Raw genomic sequence first — 19,992 nt, 5'->3', positions numbered from 1 at the left:
CAAGTGATCCCTCATATCTGTGAGTTCTGAATATACTCCGATCCCTTTAAGTGCCCATACAGTGCACACAGCAGACAACACATGATTGCTTCATTAAAATTTGTAGGGCTGCCACCAAGAATTATCTGCAGTTTTATATTGTTCAGTCCATAAAATGCCCATAAGTTCCTAGAACCAGAGATGAGGCCTTCAAATTTAATTCAAAAGCAGTCTTAAAAATACCCAAACGTATTCAATATATACAATGATACAAAATGAAGTATGGGAGCAAATCCTCACATTGTAAGAAGTTAAAGGTGGATTTTTGCATGATAAATTACTTCATTATCAAAATGGTCTACTGATTAATCAGCTAATCACTTCAGCATTAATAATTTGCCTGGTGCCCCAGATACAATCCATACTGGTGTGCTGGAAATGTGGCCTCAGGTTAGTTGAGTTAAATTAGTTTGTGGTATTTTGATTCAAGTGAAAAATAGGGGGCTTTAAAATTTTACACAAGACTACTGTATAAAGTCACTGTAATTTTGATTTACCCACCCCACACACACAGACACACACACACCTCTGCCTCCCCATTTAGCATTTATAAACAGTAAATAAGAGGATTTGTTTATTAATGTATTTTCCAGAGCTACAACTCATGAAAAATCCACAATGGCTACTTGCAAATTATGAATGAAAAAAGTAAACAGTTGTAATAATAGACTATGTCTACGTAATGTTAAATTGCTGAAAATACTGTAGCCAAATAACATGTCTTTATATCTGTTACATTACAGTGTTATAAATCACCTTAAGTGTTTATATAGTGCTTTTAAATGCTAAATAGGAGGGTGTAAAGTGTTACCCAAAACTGATTTCCAGTAAACCAGCAGACAGACAGTGAACATGTCTTATTTTCAACGCAAGTCTCTTGTGAATTATAATGCGGGCTACGTAATATATAAGGTCAAATTGGCAACATGGCAGTCTTTATTTTTCTATCACAACATGTTTTTTTGATCTCTCCAGCATTTTCTCGATACCAGACTGCAGTAGCCTAAATTTCCGCATGCGTGTCCAACCTGCACGCGTCTTTTTGAACCTGTTTACCGGATGTCATTTAATATATTTACACAGCCTACTATATAAATGACAAGTGAAACCAGCTGCAGTGCTTCCCAGGGTCAAACCTGCAGGTTGCTGTATCTTGATCTAGGCGGCGGAGGGAGGGAGAGGGGGTGACACCGCCTTGCGTTGATGACGCTCGCCATCGGGAGACATTTGGGCAGCCTATGTAACCCATATACCGAGCAACAAATGTGCTGGAGAGCTAATGCTGGAGTTAGGAAGATGTTTCCGCCGACTGTGTGGCATTACTGATCTGCAGCAGGAGGACAAACCGCGCGGTGTCATCTGTTGATCGGATTGGAGACTATTAAGCGCATTATCATGAGCCCCTGCGGTCCGACTACAGGTAGGTACCGCGAGGGGAATAATGACAACCACGCGAGCATCTTTAAGACATGCACAGGTGCATATGAAGGGCAGGGGGCTCTTTGCATGTCCGTGCTGTTTATCCGATGCATGTACGGAGCTATTGGTATGCAGGTGGAGACTTCAGAGGTTGCCAGGAGACCCGCTGCAGCATCCGTGCCTCTCTTGCGCTATTTTCCGCGTAATTGCAGGCTACAGGCCTCAATGGTGGGGTGATGTGTTATTCAGCCGTCAGCGTGTCGCTTCTGTCGCTTGAAATAAGCCAACAAGAAAAGAAAAAAAACATCACCACTGCAGCTCCCTCCATTCATGACACAGACTCAGAGCTAAAGATGCTGCAGTAAACTGGCTTAACTCGATCCCACTTGTTGGTCCTATAAGTCACATCAGTGGGCTCTGTTTATGGCAGATCATCCTGTTAGACATGTTTAGTCATGACTGAGTGTGTTCATGTACAAAGAAAGTACACACCAATCTGTCTCTGCAGGGACTGGATAAAATAATCCAAATACCTCATGAAAGAGGACTTTCAGCAACTTAATTACAACTGCAAGCGATGCTACACACGCAGGTTGCTGTTAGGAGGAATGCCAATTAGTAGCATTTGTCAGCTGCAAAAGAGGGCTGGCAATCAGCATGTTGAAGTGTTGTTTTTTAAAAAGCAACATCACACCATTAACAGCTCCAGAGAGGCCAAATCATGTGCAGGTGCATGCTGGTTATAAATAAAAAGAAGCAAATATCAAAGGGAATCCTCTTCAAACCCTCCTTGTTGATTGATCTGTTAATTATTCTTCTATAAATCATTTATTTTTAAAATAGTGAAAACATTTATCACAATTCTCTTTGGGTCATGTCTGCAAATGGTTTATTTTGTTCAGCAGACAACACCCCAGAGATATTCAGTTCATCATGATAGATAATATAGACAAACTGGACATTTGAGAAGCTGGAGCCAGTAAATATTTGACATTTTCATCTTAATAAATTACTTAATTAATCAGTTATCAAAGTCATTGTTGATTACATTTTTGTAATCTGTTGACTTATAAACAGATCTTTTCAGCCCTAAAACAGATAATATGCATCAACCGACGAATAGAGTTTAAACCAAATACCAGTGATGTGACCTACATACTGTTTACAGCAGTGGCCCACAAAACTGGGGGTTGGGACCCCTCCATTGGATCACAAGTTAATGTGAATGGTAACTACAGGATTAATTGCATTGGAAAGAGGACAAATACACATTTTTCTGCTATATCTATTTATATACATTTTTTCTGACTTTTCTCAAACGTCGAAATGAAATAGTTACAAACATTTGGAGGAGAAAATCAATATTTGTCAGAACTCATATATGTGACCTGTGACAAGGGATACTGCTTTGTTTTTAGGAGGTTGGGAAGAGAACAACTGGTGACAGTGTGTAGGTGGTGACATATGACCTAATACAACCCACATTTCTAACAGCGCTTGTGGTCGTTATTTAGTTCAAAGTAAAAGCTGATTTTTAATAAGTGAGTCTTATTTTGTCTACATTAAGAGGTGAGCTCTCTGTGGTGTTGACATCCTTGTGTCTGAGCTCCACATGCTGAACATGTGGCGTGTTTTATCAGAGTTGAGCATGAGTGACATCTGCGGTGCTCGCAGGTGAGAGTTTTGTAGTTGAAGCTCTCCTTTTGAGGAGTGTTGAACGTCACCCGGGCTGTGAGAGCTGTTGGCACCTTCATATCGCCCCCTCCCAGGTCCCTACCTACCTGTGTGCTTCTGACACACACTCACTGTCATTTCTGACTAAAATGTAAGCCTTTAACCGCAGTCGGGTGCCTCTTCTCTTTTAGCCCCTCTGGGAGCCAATCTGCTTAAGGATATCTATCAAGTCATGCACGTGCTCAGAGTTTTGATCAGGCAATATGCTTCCTTCTTGTTGAAAGACTCACCTGCCCAAAAATCATGGCACAGTCCAAGCGGCTCCCATGTACTGCAGACACAGATCCAGCTGACCCACCAGATCTACTAGGTGCAGACATGTATGCATTTTTGTTTTTGGGAGACATGGAGTTAGTTAGGTAGCAGCTTTGGGGTGAGCAGGCTTGGCAGGAGCTGCTTTCAGGAGATGGTCACACACCATATGTTTGCCCAGTCGCATATGAGCCTTGACTCCCTTAACCCCAACCATTCTAACCGGTTTCACCGGCTTACCATGGCTTTAGCATCTGTGCAGTAAATGTAGGGCATAGCTGTTTGCTTGTCTGCCCGGTGGTTTAAACTAGTAAAACCCAAGCTGTGACTTTTAGTTGTGTCAGTCTGCTGAGCTGGGACACCATCTCCGCATGCCCACAATGAGGCTGAGGTCCAGGGGTAGAGAAAGAAGGGAGAGACAAAGAGAGGATGAGGTAAGTTTTTTCTTTCAAGCAGCAAGTGTAGATCTCCTTTTGGGATGAAGCATTTATTTTGGCATGGAGGCCACAGCCATGTGTTTGTCAGTATGTTTGTCCTGTGATTCATATTTGAATTTCAGCTTTTCATTTAGATGCTATTAGAACGTTTCCCACAAAAAATTCGACAGTGTAAATATTGGCAGACTCCATTAAGTAAACATTTACTGTTTTTGGGAAATACTGAAATAGCCGAATAGTGCTGGATGTGACACACTAATGTGGACTAAACAAGACAAAACATTTTCTCCTTTTGTGTATTGAGTTTTGCTCAAAATCCAATCTGTCTTGCAGGTGAAATTTGAGGAGGTTGAAATGATTCCAAAGTCAGGAAAATCTCCAGCAGACTCGAGGAAGAGTGTCGGCATCCATGAGTTTGCAGCACTTGCCAGATCCTCCTTAAATGGTAATAGCCTTTTAACTTGTTTTTGCACTTTGATGATGAAATGTCTTGAATTTCTTGAGTCACAACTTCAGACTCTACCTCTCTCTCCGTTCAGGTATCTCTCAGGCCGTGAGGGACCATATGACAAAGCCTACCTCCCTGGCTCAGGGCCGGGTTGCCCACCTCATTGAGTGGAAAGGTTGGCCCAAACCTGCGGACCCACCACCGGCTGCCCAATCCCACTTTAACTCCTACTGCCATCTGACTGAAGGAGAGAAGGAAGCCCGGTTTGCTGCAGGTATTCATCTCTGTGATTTTGTTTTGAATCCAGGTTTTCCTGTGTATCTAGCTGGTGTATGTATGTCACTTGTCTGTTTGTGTGGGCACCCTCTTACTTAGCTTGATTTAGCTCCAGCATCATCTCCTGGCTGGCTCCCACCTTCAGTCAGACACCTAATCCCCTAAAACTCCTGCATGTCAGCGGCTTGCCCCGCCCACTGCGCTGTCTCTTGGGTGATGGCTTGTCTTGGCAGCAGATGGTGGCCTATTAGACACTCTCCCAGAACACTTCACTGCACACCAATGGTACAACAGCTCCTGTTGTTTTGCTGTGACTCATCCTCTCTGGCGCCGGTGACATCGGCATGGTTTGATCAAGTGAGAGAATGAGAGAGAGGGGGGAGGAAGTAAGGTGCATAGTGAGTGTACATCATGTAATGTACATTATAAAGTCATTATCTTTTGTCTTCACATTGTAATCTATGTGTCCTGCTATGTAAATTTAAAAAAAGCTGGCGACAAGAGCTGGAAGAATAAGTGGATTCATAGCAATATAGAAACAAAAAAACACCAAAAAAGAGGTATAAGAAAGGACTGCAGTATTACTCCAACCCTGTTTGATATAGATATTAATGCACTGACAAATGCAATACAAATTCAGAGATTCCCATCACCTTTAATGAGTCATGTGACAAATATGAGGCATCAATAGATAATTAGCAGGTTACAAAACAAGAAAAAAAATGTTTTTGCTTTTTTTAAGACATTCCTGTAATCTTTTACATCTTAAAATTGAAGGAAAGTCTTTGGTTTAACTGCTAACAGGTAGACATGTACTAGCATTCAGCCATTCCTTCATTTTAAGGCATCACAAGTCAAATAAACTGTGAAACCACTGCATTCATTTATTGGACTTGTGTTCCTGGTAGGAGTGGCTGAGCAGTTTGCCATTGCTGAGGCTAAGCTGCGCGCCTGGGCGTCTATGGATGACGAGGAGGAGGAAGAGTCCAACAACGACGAGGACTCCAACACCAACGAACAGACGCACACCTTCTCCAGCCAGAGCTCAGGTATTGCCGCCATTTTGTCCATTTCATCTCATTTCACTTTTCACTTTTGCATCATCACTGAAAAAAATGCCTCATTTTCCCATCCCCTCCCCCAATTATCCATCCATCCCCAGGTGTTCTGATTTTTTGCTCCTCCCTCAGACGCCGCCACATCCAATCCTATCACCAGAGCGCCATGCCAGCCTGAGGGTGATGGTGGCGAGGCACCGCCCTCCGACAGCCCCCTGGGCTGCAGCAGCAGCAGCAGCAGTCTGCTCTGCGGTGGGCCTGCATCTCACAATGACCCACATTCATCCCAGACCAATTCACCTACTTTACCCAGCGACTGCATGAGTCCCTTCCTGGAGGAGGAAGAGGAGGAGGAGAGGCTGGATGGTCACGAGGGGCAGCCGGCGCCTTTGCGGGAGCAGCACAGCGAGGTCTGCGTCCACCACAAGTCTGAGTGGAGGCCTCGGATCAGGAGCAGCAGGTTCGACTCCTGCTACTCCACCTCTCACTCCGAGTCTCCCGGAGAGGAGGATGAGGAGGATGAGGAAGGCAGCGTGTTTCACGAGGTCCCAGTGTGGCACTGCAGCCCAAGAAGCTTCTTCTCTGACCGGGCCTCCTCTGGAGTAGCGTCATTCGATGAAGAGGAGGAGAGAGATGAAATAGAGGAGAAGAAGCAGGAAAAAGAGTTTTTGATGTGATGTGTTGTCCATCTTTATGTCTGAGTCCGTGTTGATTCTGGATATGACATGATCTATTCTGCTTTCACTGTTAACCTTGCTCCGCCTCCTCTTCTTCTCCACCTCCTTCTTCTCATCTCTCCTCCATTCGCCTTCTGTCTCTCATCCTCCGGGCCTTTCATGTGCTGATCTCGCTTCACCATTTATGGCTGCTGTAAACAGTGTATATCTCAGAGAGTTCAACCAGAATGTAAAGCTGTTGTTCAAACTGAGTTTTGTACATTTTGGTGAAGAGTCATGTGTTGCATTGGTTTTCTATGGATATTTTGTAGTGTTGTTTTTTCTGGGTCATGCTGTGTCATGTGGGTTGGGCTATGTTTGATACTGAATGTCTGAATGTTCTGCATATATAAATGTTTTTTTTGACAGAAGATTTTGTCTTTCACTGCCCCCCACACACACATACACAAACTGAACACACAAGGAAGAAACACAACTTCTCAACTCATCTTTTAAAGATGTTTTTATATTTTTTTTATTTTAATCATTCACTCATGTACAAAAACAATTTCATGTTCTCTGAAAAATAACAATGGCTGTTGGGTTTCAAATGCATAATTCTCCTATGTACAATAGCATGTAAGTAGATCTTATCCGTGTATTTTCATATGTACAAAGCATATACAGGCCAGTGCCATATAAAGGGAGATACTACAGACTTATTGCTTAACTAGATACGCTGCAAATTAGCTTATACACTCTCTACATTTAACTCCTTATACGTTATCTTATATGGCAAGCACTACTTCACATTCTATATGCAAACAAAGAGTTAAGACGTTAATCAATCGTTGCACAAATGTTTACAGGGACAAAAATGAGCCAGAGTTGGTGGTGCGGCGATGATATCACATAAGATTGAAATGTGGCTCAAAATTGTTGCATGAAGCTAAAATACTTACATCCATTTGAAAGTTGTAACAAGGACTCACACACACACACTTTTCTCTACAACAGTTTTTGAACTTGTGGGTATCACTGTGCTTCTTACAGTAGTTACATTTCTCAGCATTGCATTAGAGGCCAGGCTGGATTAAGATACGTGTAACATATCATGGTGTTAATATCTACAGGCCGCATACGTGTGTGTGTGTTTTGTGTGCTCTGTACAACAACCAGTATCTTCCTTTCACTCGGAGTGTAAGTGCCTTTCCTTTATCATGCTAGAAACACGTTAAACACAGTAAATTCACATAGCAGAAAATGTAGAGGCAGTTCAAGTGACAAGACTCACAGCCTTCATTGCCCTTATTGAATCAGCCCCTGTAAAGCCAAACAAGGCTACATGTGCATTAAATTATACTCATGGTAATTACAATGTGCTTCATCATTATTTATTTGGAGCCCTGTACTAAGCTTAGGGGACCGTTGGAAGCTGCCTTTCTCATCATGTGAACAGTAGATCCCAGGGGGGATTTCTGGGGCTGATATGGACACCAGTATTTGGTAGTAAAATAAAAATACTGATGATATGATGTAACTTGTAAGTCTGAGTGCTGTAAACAATGGAGTCTGGACAAACTAATGACACAGTTGGTATTAAATCATCTTTTACTGCATTATTACTGTAAATTTATTGCATATCAGCCAACATATAACCAACACCACTTTATCTTATTTTTAGCCATTAATCCTTGCCATCTGATGTATTTGTCCAGCGGTAGTGAATAGGTAGTAGTTTGAATTTATATCATGTGCTCTTTTCCACATCTTTGTTCTCCTGTGCTTTTCTTCTCTATTATTTGCTCCTCACTTGTTCACCCCTGGTTATGTTTGAAGTTTAAAGGTTACAGGATATTAATTTGGCATGAAGATTCAACTGACATTGAAGAGTCTGGACCAGATTTGAGCATGGCAAGGAAAGTGTCAAAAAGTGTCTCTCGCACATGTGCGCGCAACACACACACACACACACACACACACGTACGTTTGTTCCTTTATCTCCGTGGGGACATCTCATTGTCATAATGCATTCTCTAGCCCCTTACCGTAACCTTAACCATCACAACTACATGCCTAACCTCAATGCTTACCCTAACCTTAACTTAATTGTAACCTGAACCCTAAATCCAAGTCTTAACCCCTAAACAGCATCTCTACCCATGGGGATCTAAATTTTTGTCCCCATAGCGTGCATTCAGGTTAAAGTCCCCATGAATCACACACACACACACACACACACTGATGAAGCTGGCATTTTTCTATATTTTTCTTATTGTCAACAAATCTCATGAGCCATTAGCATGTTTTAATACTGAGTCACGTCTTCGTCACAATACATTTGGGTACTATATGAACAACATACATAGTCCTGGTGCTGTAAATACTCACTGGAGTGAAAAATATGTATTAACCCATGGCTGAAAATAGTCCCCAACTGTTGCACTATTTACTCTTGTTTGAGTAATACAACATACAGTGTCCAGCAGTTTTAGGAAATTATTTGGCGATTTTTTATTTTTATGAAACTACACCTCTGTCTGTCAAGCAATACAGAAGTATCTGCTGTCGTACCACTAGACTACAGAGCAGCTCAATAAAAATGGAGACTCTGCGATACCATGACAACTCAGCAAACCCTGTCATGTGAAATGATGCATCCAAAACAGATATTAAATTGACCTTGTGGTGAGATTGTTCCGTAAACTGCTGTTTCCAAGGCCAAGAATGTACTTTCAAACTCAATAAACTTCATATTCCATTTTACAAATGTTACTTGTTTTTAAAAGAGAACTTCACTGATTTAGTATTTTACTCCTATAACAGTGTCTGCCGAAAACAAGGATGTAAATTCATGTAGCAGAACCAAAGATATTGTCTTTTCCAGTCCACACATTCCTCTTTCTTGTCAAAACCTGGTGCCTACATTACCCACAATACAACTTGCCGGGCGACAGTTCGGTCAGAGATTAAGGTGTGTTGTGCTAGTAGCGGTAATGTTGAGCTGCTAGTCTCAGGCAGAGATGAGGTGCGGGCTACAGAGGTCTGGTAAGCTCATTCTGTCTAACTCACATATTTTTATTTTCATACATCTTCATCTAGTCTTCCTCCCCCACTGACACTAACTCAAGTGACATCACCTCAGGTTATCAGGCTTCACACAGCTCCCCCTAGAGCCAAAAAAGGCTTTCTACGACTTTATTCACTTATGGAGTAGCAGTTCCAAAGACCTCTAAACATACTTTGATGTGTAAAATTAGTGGAGCTCCCCTTAAAAAGAACTATGTCTATAATAGGAGTGAAACAGCCACAAACAGGGCAGGGAAGTCAGAAAGTAATAAACAGTCAAACACATTATTGAACCCAAATACAGAATAAAACCAGCTTGATCCATGACAACACGCTTTATCCAGGCATTTGCACATTTTGAAACACAATACTAAAATTCACATCTACGCACGCTCATTCTCACTCACTCACTCACGCCACAACAACGTTAGAAACACCGGTATCTAGACTGGACTTGTAGGTGAGAGTGACCCCTACAAATGTAAGAAACGTCAACATTCATGAGGCGATAGTATGGATCCCCTCTGATCATTTGGATTGATCCTCAGTGTGGGCGGGGCTACCCTCTCCCTCAGGTTCTGATAGATCCTTGTTCAGAGATGGACTCCCCTGCTCTTGCTCTGTTTCGTCCAGCTCAGGAGTGTGGGTGGGGGGGTCATAGTCACAGGCCAGCTCTGATTCCTCAGTGTGGGAGGGGCTGCAGTCAAAAGTGAACTCTGATTGGTCCTCTGTGAACGAGGGGCTTTCCTGGAGCACCGACTCTGACAACTGATTTGTGATGTCACCGGGGCTGGTTTCAAACTGCAAATTCGATTGGTCCGAGAAGTTGACAGGGATCTCTTTGTACGGGAGATCTGGATGGTCCTCCACGTCAGGAGGGTTGGGTTCCCGTGGTAATGAGAGTCCCCTGTGGCGGATGCACAGCTTGTGTAGTTCTGTTACCTCAGATACGTTTGTGCTGTTCCCACAGTCACGGAAACTGGCCAACGGAGGGCGTACTTTAACCCCTGTCACTGTCACTGAGCCCTCTATGGCCTTACGCAGCTGGAGATACAGAGCCACAGCCAGCAGGAACATAACCAAGACAGCAGAGCCAGTGGAAGTCAAAAAATGAGGTAAAAAAAGAGAAAAGGCAACAAGCATTAGTGATCATATACAGAAAACATTCTCATATCAGAAGCTTTAACAATTGAAGGAAACACACCTCTTTGAGAGAGACCACTCCAACCAGACGCCCCATGCTGGTTACATAGGCGTGATCCAGACCCAACAGAGAGAAGATAGTGTGAGTCTGTGGAGGAAGAGGAGAGGTGGGTCATGGCCTGGATACAGACTCAGAGAAGGGTTTCCTTTGCATTTTGGATCAGGATTATGGAAAATGTTAGACCAGAGTCAGACAACATGATATGTTTGCCTTGTCAGATGGTCACTGTGTCAGACTAGGCGGACTACACTTTGGACACCAACCCACCCTTATGTAATAACAGTTTTATGAATGAAAGTGAAACTGAAACCATTTAAGGTTCACTCTGCACTGGAGGTGGGCTTTGTGTTTTTTCCTTTCCAGTTGGTAGAAATAGGGTGAGCGTGCAACAATCAGAGGTTGTGATTTATTTGGTGTAATGCTCCTGACCCAAGAGTCACCGTTAAATGGTTACAAGTACACTAAAATTAACTTTCACTTCACAATGTTCACAGGAAAAGTGCTTTGTACTGTTGGTAACTTCACAAAAAAACTGTCAGTTTGTGTAGCCCGCTCTGTCTAGAAAAATGATATGTCTTGTTAACAGCAGAAAGTGTCAGCTACACATCGTTATTTCTAACTGTATTTTATCAATTTCCCAACATGTATTGCTTTCATTTTTCACACACAGTTCTGTTGATCCTCTCTTAGAGCTTTCCTGGCACAGAATGGAAAGCATAATCAGTAACTAGAGGTGTGTCTCTGTCAGCTGCCTGGCTTGCTCACTCTCTAAATTTGAATAATAACCTATAATGCATAACAACGACCATCTGTATCAGTGTTTTACAAAACACTTAAGCATAATATTTCTATAATCTTATTGTATGACAACAACAAGCGCTTCACTAAAAGTATGCTCTGTGTGGGACGCACACTCCCTACACATCAAATATGGGAAGGAGGGCTGATTTCAGGCGCAACTGCTCAGTTAAAATGCCCAGCAGCAAACTAAAATGGTCACAGCAGTCTGATGGCAGAAAATCATGTCTGCTTCCATAATCACTGCTCCTCCTGCTGGATAGATAAAGCATTGCAGTTGGTTTCCACACATGGAGCTCAGGAGCGTTAAGAGTTGGGGCTGCGTTGGGGGGTATATCAGTGGTATATAAGTAGCTAAATTAGCCCAGCTGCAACAATAAAAGTGATGTGCACATTAATAGATCTATAATTATAATCCATTATTATTCTGAATGTATAGCTTTTACTTTTTCTACACTGCGGCATTGCTACTTTTACATAAGCAAAAGAGCTGAGCACTTCTTCCATCACTACACACTCATGGGATGAAAAATTAGCACCTGATGCCCTTTTTTGAGTCATTAGCTACGCACATTCGTTCAAAGAACTGTCCACCGTTTACATACTCAACAGGCTTTCATGGACCTCATAACACCTGCAGTGTTAGTGCCATGTCACATATGTTAAGCTGTAACACCAGAAAGGTTATAGTGGTTAAACTCACAATGAAACTACATATGAAATGTCCACCTGTAACAGGGCTCAGTGAGGTAACTGCTAAATATATTGTCAGAAATTAAAAACACTGGTTAAAATAGATAGGGTTGGCACATTTTATGGGAATTTATTGTTAAATTATCATATATGATGAGGAAAATAGGATTCTATGGTAAAAAGGTTAATTTAATCTTACAGTTTGTTCAGGGCTTTTCATTGATGTTCTACCTTATGCAGAGATGTTTGTTCCACCAGCTGGAAGGGGGCGGGATCAATCTTGCAGTTATTGAAATCCACCGGCTCATCGAGCTGCTGCTCCTCCCACTCTGCTATCTGCAACCAGAAGGATGACAAGACACTGAAGCTTCTGAACTTTAAATTGTAAAACACATTTTTGCATATTTTCTGTTAGTGCGGAGTCTCACGTCTGATGGGCTCATGCAGTCTTCCACTTCAGTAGAGTCCTAAAAGACAAAATGCAGTAAGACATACATTGTCCCTGTTTATACACACAAAGGTTTATATACAGAAAGTACGATTGTACACGCAAACTCCACACAATTATGTACACTAAATATTCATAGTGTACCAACACATACACATTAAAACAAGGATCTGTCTATTTGTTGGTGTCAGTGTGAAATACAGAGCTGTAACCTAATAAATCACTTTCGGCTTTTCCAAGGTAAAGGTGAAGAAAAGTTTGTTTTATGGGTCAAAAGTAAAAAAAACTAAGAATAAAGCACCTTTAAATAAAACACAAAACAAATTCTTAAAGACACATAATCACACACAAAACAAGCACAAACCACAGATCAGTTTATAGTGAAAGCTGATTGGACATTTTGTTTAACAAGTTTATGTTGAAAAGACAAAACCTTTCCCACTTTCTCACACAAACACTTTCTCTCGCTCTCTCTGCAAAGCCACTCTAATGCTCTGGTTGGTGCACCACAAATATTTTGGCCCCGCACTCATTACGTGTGTGTCGCAAGGCAACGGTTACTAAGCAACAGTCTCTAGGCGGCAGACAATCTTACCGCCATGGAGATCCTCACTCGTTTGGGCTTGGGCTTTCTTTTGTCAGGAGGAGCCGGCCCAGCCGGGCTCTTCCAGTTGGGGAGAGAAGGCATCAACACAGCACAACATTAACATAGCATCAGGTACTGGACAGTTTTAGCCCCTTACATGTTGTCACCGCAACATTGGATCCCAGTGTGACTTCTACTGGGAGAAGTCCCTGTGATGTGAGCACAATGTTGCTGAAAGGGTATAATTGCTACACCACAGATGAAGGTGAGGGCAGAAGATCTGCACAAGAAACCCAATGTTAATACAACATTGGATGGTATACACTGCCAGAATAAAGGTTTCTGAACACCTTACATTTTAACATTTTTGTTAAGCACTTTGAGCCCTTGTGTTTTCTCTTTAATATCCCCTTAAAGGTTCAGTGTGTAATATTTAGGAGGATCTATTGACAGAAACTGAAACTATGTTTTCAGTGGTGTATAAATACCTCACATAGTGAACCGTTATGTTTTATGTATTACCTTAGAATGAGCCATTTCTATCTACATACACCGCGGGTCCTCTTACATGGACCTCACCATGTTGCGCCGCCATGTTTCTACAGTAGCCGAAAGGATAAACTGTTCTTCAGAGCGTGTTTTGTCACTACGTTGAAAACGTATGAAGAAAAGGAGAATACCAAGTAGTAGTAGTAGTCGTCTGGTTTCTTAGAAGTAAGAGAAGAGGAACTTGGACAAATGGAGGACCACACGTATTATTTAGCATAAGAGCTGACAGACGTGTCAGTGTAGCTTGTCCTGTTCTCTTGCAAAGGGAGGATTGAGCCGTTAGTTGCAATTTGCAACCCTCACCACTAGATGCCACTAAAACTTACACACTGAACCTTTAAGTAGCTTTAAGGTTGAAAAAACCCATCATTTTCTACACTGACAGGATCACACACACTATTAAATCAGCTTGTTGCAGCTCTTTGCTTTTGGTTTCTAGTGAAATGTCTCGACAACTATGGATTACCATGACATTTTGTTTAAACATTCATGTCCTCAGGATCAATCATAATAACTTTGACCTTTCATCTAATTTGTCCACTTTGGGTTTATGACCAAATACCTGGACAAGCTAATGACATTCCCATCAGCCTCAGCTGTACTTTGTGTTTAGTCTTAATTGGTAAATGTTAGCATGCTAACATGCTGTTTTTAACAGCGTCATCAGTGGAATTAAGGAGAATTTGCAGAAGACATTTCTCAGCCTGTGGTAATCTTAAATGCAACAACAACTATTCACGTGTCTCTGCATATATATCAGCAAACTGTCATTCTCTTCCAAGAGGCTGACGTGGTAATGCATTCTAAAGACTTCCAGCTGTCATTATAAAGACAGACAGCCTTCAATTACTGCATCATCTAAGTCGTTTTGATATTGTAGTGTTATACAAGAGACTCACCAACCGTTTGAAATGAGCGATGATAGCGTTTGGCTATATTAATACATACATTATATATATGTGTGTGTGTGTGTGTGTGTGTGTACACACACACACACACACACACACACACACACACACACACACACACACACACACAAATATAAATTATTGCAGAGTCAAACAGAATTATGTCGACATAATTATGAAGTGTAATTTTTGGATTTCTAAAACTCAAAATTGCTTCAAAGTAATGAAATATACAATCCATTAGCAAAAACCTAAGGTTGGGATAACAGCAGACCAATTGCACATGACTGCTATGACCGGTTTGGACCTCTCGTAAATTGTATTTGTGAAGCAGAGTTGGAACCGTGGCCTGCCAGCCTTAAAGTTGGGGTGTGTAATGTTAGATCAACTAGCAAGAGACGGCTAGATTTTGAAAGTATCCAACCAAAAAAAAAATCAGACCCTGTCCCTGAAGCCTCCCTCCAATGCCACACCCCCAAAACATGTTTTTATGCACAGTGTGTGCACGACAGGGTGTGCGCAGGTAGGCAGATAGACAGGCAGAAGGATCAGCCTATCACGAACAGCATGAAATAATTATAAAATGATTGGCTGTGCTTATTACAGTCCTGCAACAGCCACAGATACCGGATTTTTTTTATTCAGAGCATTTGTTTTATTGATTGCTGTCTGGATGTACAGCAAATTTTAATAAATATAACAAAAATGCTTCTGAAATAAATTACCTACTACAGCTTTATTTAATAAACTCAGATTTGAGTTTATTCAGCACTGTTTTGTCCGTTATGTATCTTCCATTCAGCCAGGGTCTTAACACTGATGTTAGCATTTAGCTCAAAGGACAGCTACGCCAAAGTACAGTCTCACAGAGCTGTTTGTGTGGCTGAAGACTCTCAGTGCTGTCCATTAACACAACAGAAACTAATGAGAAACGCGTGCTAAGAAACACAGCGTTGATAATCCCTGATAATGTTTTAACAATGCATTATACCGCCCATGACCCTGTCGTTGGTTCACAGCTTTTCCTTCCTTGGACCACTTTTAATAGGTACTGACCACTGCAGATTTGGAGATGCTGTGACCCAGTCGTCTAGCCATCACAATTGGGCCCTTGTCATACTCGCTTAAATCCTTATGCTTGCCCATTTTTCCTGCTTTTAACATCAACTTTGAGGACAAAATGTTCACTTGCTGCCATGACAGGTGCCATGGTAACGAGTCGTAATCTTCAGGCTAATCTGTGAAATATTTAAACCCTAGACTTTTTTGGCTGCATCATTCCATCAAATGGAAATATTGTTTCCCCCAAACTGGTCCTGACATACAGTATTTGATATCTGTAAACTTTGGGATCTCTACTAGAATTAGAATAAAGTTCTGCAGGTTTGAACAAAGTTTAAAGGGTTAAAGATAGACAAAATATTTTTTTAACCACACTCCATGACACCATTATGCATTGCTCAAAATGCAACCCAAAACGCTAAAAATGTAGGATGTTCAAAAAGCATTTGACTAGCAGTGAATGTGTTGTGGACTGAGGGGGGCAATGACTCACATAAGTTTTAAAACAAATATCCACGACCACAGCATGAGATCACACAGGAAAACCCTGCTGCCTGTGGGTGGAAGAGGAGGAGGAAGAGGAGGTGGACGGCATATGTGTGGACTCAGAGAGAGCACACACACCCACGCATACGGTACGTCACATTCACACAGTACACTTGCACCCACACATATATTATATCCTTATCTCTTTCTTACTGTTGCCCTCACCTCCAGCAGCTCCTTCTCTTGGTCAGCACAGGAGAGGGTCTGCGAGCCTCGGGGAGAAAACACAAATCAGTTTTCATTCGATTTGGATCTGAAATACAATTTTTTTAAATCAGTTTTTCTCAGTATCAGTGTTTATGCAGTGGTGTAAAGTACATACTATTTGGCGTCTCTGTGTCGCTGATGGCAGACACAGTTTTCAAAGCTGATTTCAGAGGAAGCTGAACATTGGAAACCACTGGGCTGAAGGAGGAAGACTCCTCTGTGGAGATCTACATGGAAAAAATATTAACAGAGGAAGCCAGAAAGAAGCATGCACACGCACACGCACACACACACACACACACACAGCAGAAAAGACAAATACGAACACATGCACATAAACAGGACAGCACAGGTAAGGGCACAGACGACATAGACACAGAAGACATGTGTTAATGTAAAAATAAAGGACATTTACACACAGTTTGTTACCACTTACCACAACAGCTGTCCAAAAACTCCATCTGTGCCTTTACCTACTGCTACATGCCTCACACATGCTGTGTCTGATCTACTTTTACTCTACTGCTACAACCCAAACCAAGCCAGACTTCGCCCCAGCCCAGCCCTGGAGCCCCCGTACGCCTCACACCTGTTGGGTGCTCACCAGGAAGCGGACCACTTGGCGAGCGTTGGTGTTGGGCGAGGCGTTGATCTGGGTGTGGCCGCATGGGGAGCTCGGGGTGCTGTCGGTGGTCAGGCTGGGCAGGTGATCTTGGGTGCCGTTGTCCTGGGCCAGCTGGCGGAGGTACTCCAGCCTCCGCTGATGGCCCAGCTGAAGAGAGAGCAGAGACTGGAGCTGCAGTCGCTCTATGGAGCCCAGCAGGATCATGGAGTCTGAAGGAGAAGGAGGGAAGAAATGGCAATTTGTAGGGAGTGAGACAAAGGTGGCAATGTGGACAAAGCTCACAGACGTAAAAGTGGAACTTAAAATAACTGTTATGAAGGCATTGTGGCAGTTAGAGTAAGCATTTAGAACTGCATATACATAATTACAAGTTTATTAGGTACACCTAGCAAAAACAAATGCAGTCCAGTAATATATCCTCCCTTGATCAAGGTTTTTGTTGAAACTGTTATATACTGATTCAACTGTGTGATCATTTTGGATGATGTTTGTGAATCTGTACAAATGTATTGTGTTATAGTAAAATGTCTTATAGTAATATAATATATAAGAAAAAGGGGCAATTTTGTTTCAACTGCTTCCAAAGCAATTAAATAACTGAATCCTTTGTCATGAATAGGGATGGGTATCTAAACTGTAAATGTGAGTTTTCTTCTGGACTCATTAATGGAACAACAGTTTCAGTTCACTTGGTCTATTTTATTTAGTCCACTTGTGTTTTGACACAATTTAAATTGATCATTTTGGCTTGTTATGTTTTTAAAAAAAAAGGAATGTCAAGAAAAATATGAATTATATTCATATTATAAAGTCAAGTTTTATTTTGGTTTCTGTACTGAAACGCAGGTATTATATCAGCACTAGCATCAAAACATTTCTAACAAAACCAGCCCTAGTCCTTTTTTTGCACTAGTATCAAGTTGAACCATGAAAGATGGATTTTCTTATATACCTCTTGATTCAACCAGGGCCAATGTTTTGAGCTGACCAGTCAGCAGCATCTCCTGCAGGTCTCGATAGGAAGAGTTAAGTGTGATATAGCGCACGTCCCTGACCATGATGTCCTCCACACGGATATTGTACTTCCTGAAACATGGAAGAAGGGATGAAGAAGATAGAGGTTAAGTGAAGAGAAAGGGGAGTGGGAAAATGAGGAAACAAGAGTGGGAAGGAAATTAAATGCAAGAGAAACTTTTTTTAACAAAAAATAAAGAAACAAGAGACAACTCCATCCTCAGCATTTAAACAAACAGGTGGGTAATTTTAGCACTGCAGACAAAGACTCACTCATGATGGCCCATGCCCAGTTCAGGCAGATAAGGAAGTTTCTTGATGCGGATGATGGAATCGTACAGAGATGGTTGGAGTGACTGGGCCACAGCGTTGGCCAAGATCACAGCGATCATCACAGGCAGGATGTGGGAGATCTGACCAGTCAGCTCAAACACTATGACTGCTGTGGATACAGTGTGGGTGACTGCTCCAGACAACGCCGCAGCTCCTGTGTAGGAGGGAAGTGAATTAAAGAAAAATCTTTCTCTTATGTCTAGTGTCTTTAAAGCCATTTACGTGCAGTTAATAGAGGAGGAATTAGTGTGTGATCAGGAATGTTTTTAACAGGAATTAAAACATTTGACTGTTCACTATGCAATATTAAATGTGCTAACTAAGTGTTATTAATCACACAACAGTTTACTACAAGCCAGCAAATCCAAACAAGATGTTCTCCCCGGATGCCATTCTAATTCATAACATTTAACGCCATCCTGTCACACTAACCAGTGAGTCACAACCGCGGCAAATTAGTATTCAACGATTTTTTTCTTTACTTCCAAAATGTGGTGTTCAACTTAAGTGGAATCAGTTTTATCAGTCACATTCTATAAGCTGGTATGAAGTGATAAAAATGGCTACAGCTTTGATGCGGCATCGATTTCAATCACAAAGGAGACAGGGAAATGTGGCCTGAAAATTTGTTATCAAGGCAAATTAGATACAAAATGGTGAATAAAAGTACAGTGTGTAAATACAGATTTAGAGCAACTCACCGACTACAGCGTAACCACCAGGAACTATGGGATACACACTGCCGTCAGCATGTATGCCATCAGGAAACATGGCTGCCATAATCTCTCCAACAAGTCTGCCAAATGCTGCACCTGTACGTCAGACACAGATTCAGCAGGAAATTATTTCAAGGGGCTCTTACCTCTGCAGGAGAAACATAGAAACCACAGTCGATTTAATTCACCGATTAGAAAAACTGGCATGAAGGCCCCACATGGGACAGGCATGGTGGTGGCCACAGCGGACATCCAGAACTGAAACAGAGAGACGGCGAGTGTGTGTGACAACTCGTAAAAAGTCACCCAATCCTGCACATTTTCTGGACATAGTTTGAAGGCCTACCTTCATGATGATGAAGAGGATGAGTGTGATGAAGACGTTGACCTGGGGGTGTTTCCAGGCGTGGTGGTGGCTGATGTAGTCAAACTCCTCTGCCACGCCCTGACGGCACCACGTGCGGTTGTCGAACAGCGCGACCAGAGACTCATGCTGCGTCAGCTGACAGGTCAGCACAAGGAAAAAAAATTGTCTTTGTCTGTTTTCTATATTATGTCCCATAAGGACTCCCTTAATGATAGCATTATTGGCGCAAGTGTATTATCCTGGGGAAATAAAGCATTGAATGGAGTTCAGCCTTACTTGTCATCATTGCACTGTGAAGATACTCAATTTAAACTCATCATCTCAACTCGTCATTTTGGGTGTAATTTACTTTTAAAATTCTTGATTTTCCAAAGCAAGTGAAAAAAGATCATTTCAAATCATTTCTAGAAACAAGTTCAACTATCTTGATGCCAGTACAGCAAGCTGTCTTGTATCCTATTCTGTTTTGTGTCAGGATTTTGCCATAAATGAGTGTCACCCTCTGAAAACAAGGATAACAGCACGGGGGGGGGGGGGGGGGGGGGGGT

At 41.9% G+C, this 19,992-nt stretch overlaps 2 protein-coding genes across 3 annotated transcripts in view; one reads left to right on the top strand and one right to left on the bottom strand.

Annotated features, from left to right (window-relative positions):
- Positions 1-1,197: 1,197 nt before the first annotated feature.
- Positions 1,198-6,709, top strand: fam131a (family with sequence similarity 131 member A). Of its 2 annotated transcripts, none has more exons than XM_046052420.1 (5): positions 1,198-1,459; positions 4,215-4,326; positions 4,421-4,603; positions 5,514-5,654; positions 5,796-6,709. In XM_046052420.1, the coding sequence occupies exons 2-5, from the start codon at positions 4,236-4,238 to the stop codon at positions 6,338-6,340; spliced, it is 960 nt and encodes a 319-aa protein (XP_045908376.1). In that variant the 5' UTR covers positions 1,198-1,459; positions 4,215-4,235; the 3' UTR covers positions 6,341-6,709. The 2 variants fall into 2 exon arrangements, with proteins under 2 accessions (XP_045908376.1, XP_045908375.1); XM_046052419.1 differs by lacking the exon at positions 1,198-1,459 and adding an exon at positions 3,516-3,878.
- A 2,999-nt stretch (positions 6,710-9,708) lies between these two features.
- The window catches only part of clcn2a (chloride channel, voltage-sensitive 2a), a 26,966-nt gene continuing 16,682 nt past the window's right edge, over positions 9,709-19,992 (bottom strand). The window contains exons 12-24 of the mRNA XM_046051496.1: positions 19,424-19,579; positions 19,266-19,335; positions 19,063-19,173; positions 18,302-18,515; positions 17,967-18,100; positions 16,994-17,223; positions 16,505-16,616; positions 16,348-16,394; positions 13,127-13,195; positions 12,512-12,550; positions 12,315-12,419; positions 10,593-10,679; positions 9,709-10,432 (exon numbers count right to left, since the gene is read on the bottom strand). Coding sequence (XP_045907452.1) covers positions 9,917-10,432; positions 10,593-10,679; positions 12,315-12,419; positions 12,512-12,550; positions 13,127-13,195; positions 16,348-16,394; positions 16,505-16,616; positions 16,994-17,223; positions 17,967-18,100; positions 18,302-18,515; positions 19,063-19,173; positions 19,266-19,335; positions 19,424-19,579 — 1,890 coding nt within the window. The 3' untranslated portion in view covers positions 9,709-9,916. The remainder of the gene's footprint in view (positions 10,433-10,592; positions 10,680-12,314; positions 12,420-12,511; positions 12,551-13,126; positions 13,196-16,347; positions 16,395-16,504; positions 16,617-16,993; positions 17,224-17,966; positions 18,101-18,301; positions 18,516-19,062; positions 19,174-19,265; positions 19,336-19,423; positions 19,580-19,992) is intronic.

This window comes from Micropterus dolomieu, linkage group LG06 (genome assembly GCF_021292245.1).
Source record: "Micropterus dolomieu isolate WLL.071019.BEF.003 ecotype Adirondacks linkage group LG06, ASM2129224v1, whole genome shotgun sequence".
NCBI classification, from domain to species: domain Eukaryota; kingdom Metazoa; phylum Chordata; class Actinopteri; order Centrarchiformes; family Centrarchidae; genus Micropterus; species Micropterus dolomieu.
The sequence above is the reverse complement of the archived record's forward strand: the minus strand, read 5'-3'. Positions and strand labels throughout refer to the sequence as shown.

What these genes read in the sequence shown, in the direction of transcription:
- fam131a (XM_046052419.1), top strand. Translation starts at nt 3,816, where the DNA reads ATGCCCACAATGAGGCTGAGGTCCAGGGGTAGAGAAAGAAGGGAGAGA. An exon ending in TGCCAGATCCTCCTTAAATG is followed by an intron (nt 4,327 to 4,420) that starts GTAATAGCCTTT and finishes CTCTCCGTTCAG; the next exon opens with GTATCTCTCAGGCCGTGAGG. An exon ending in GGAAGCCCGGTTTGCTGCAG is followed by an intron (nt 4,604 to 5,513) that starts GTATTCATCTCT and finishes TGTTCCTGGTAG; the next exon opens with GAGTGGCTGAGCAGTTTGCC.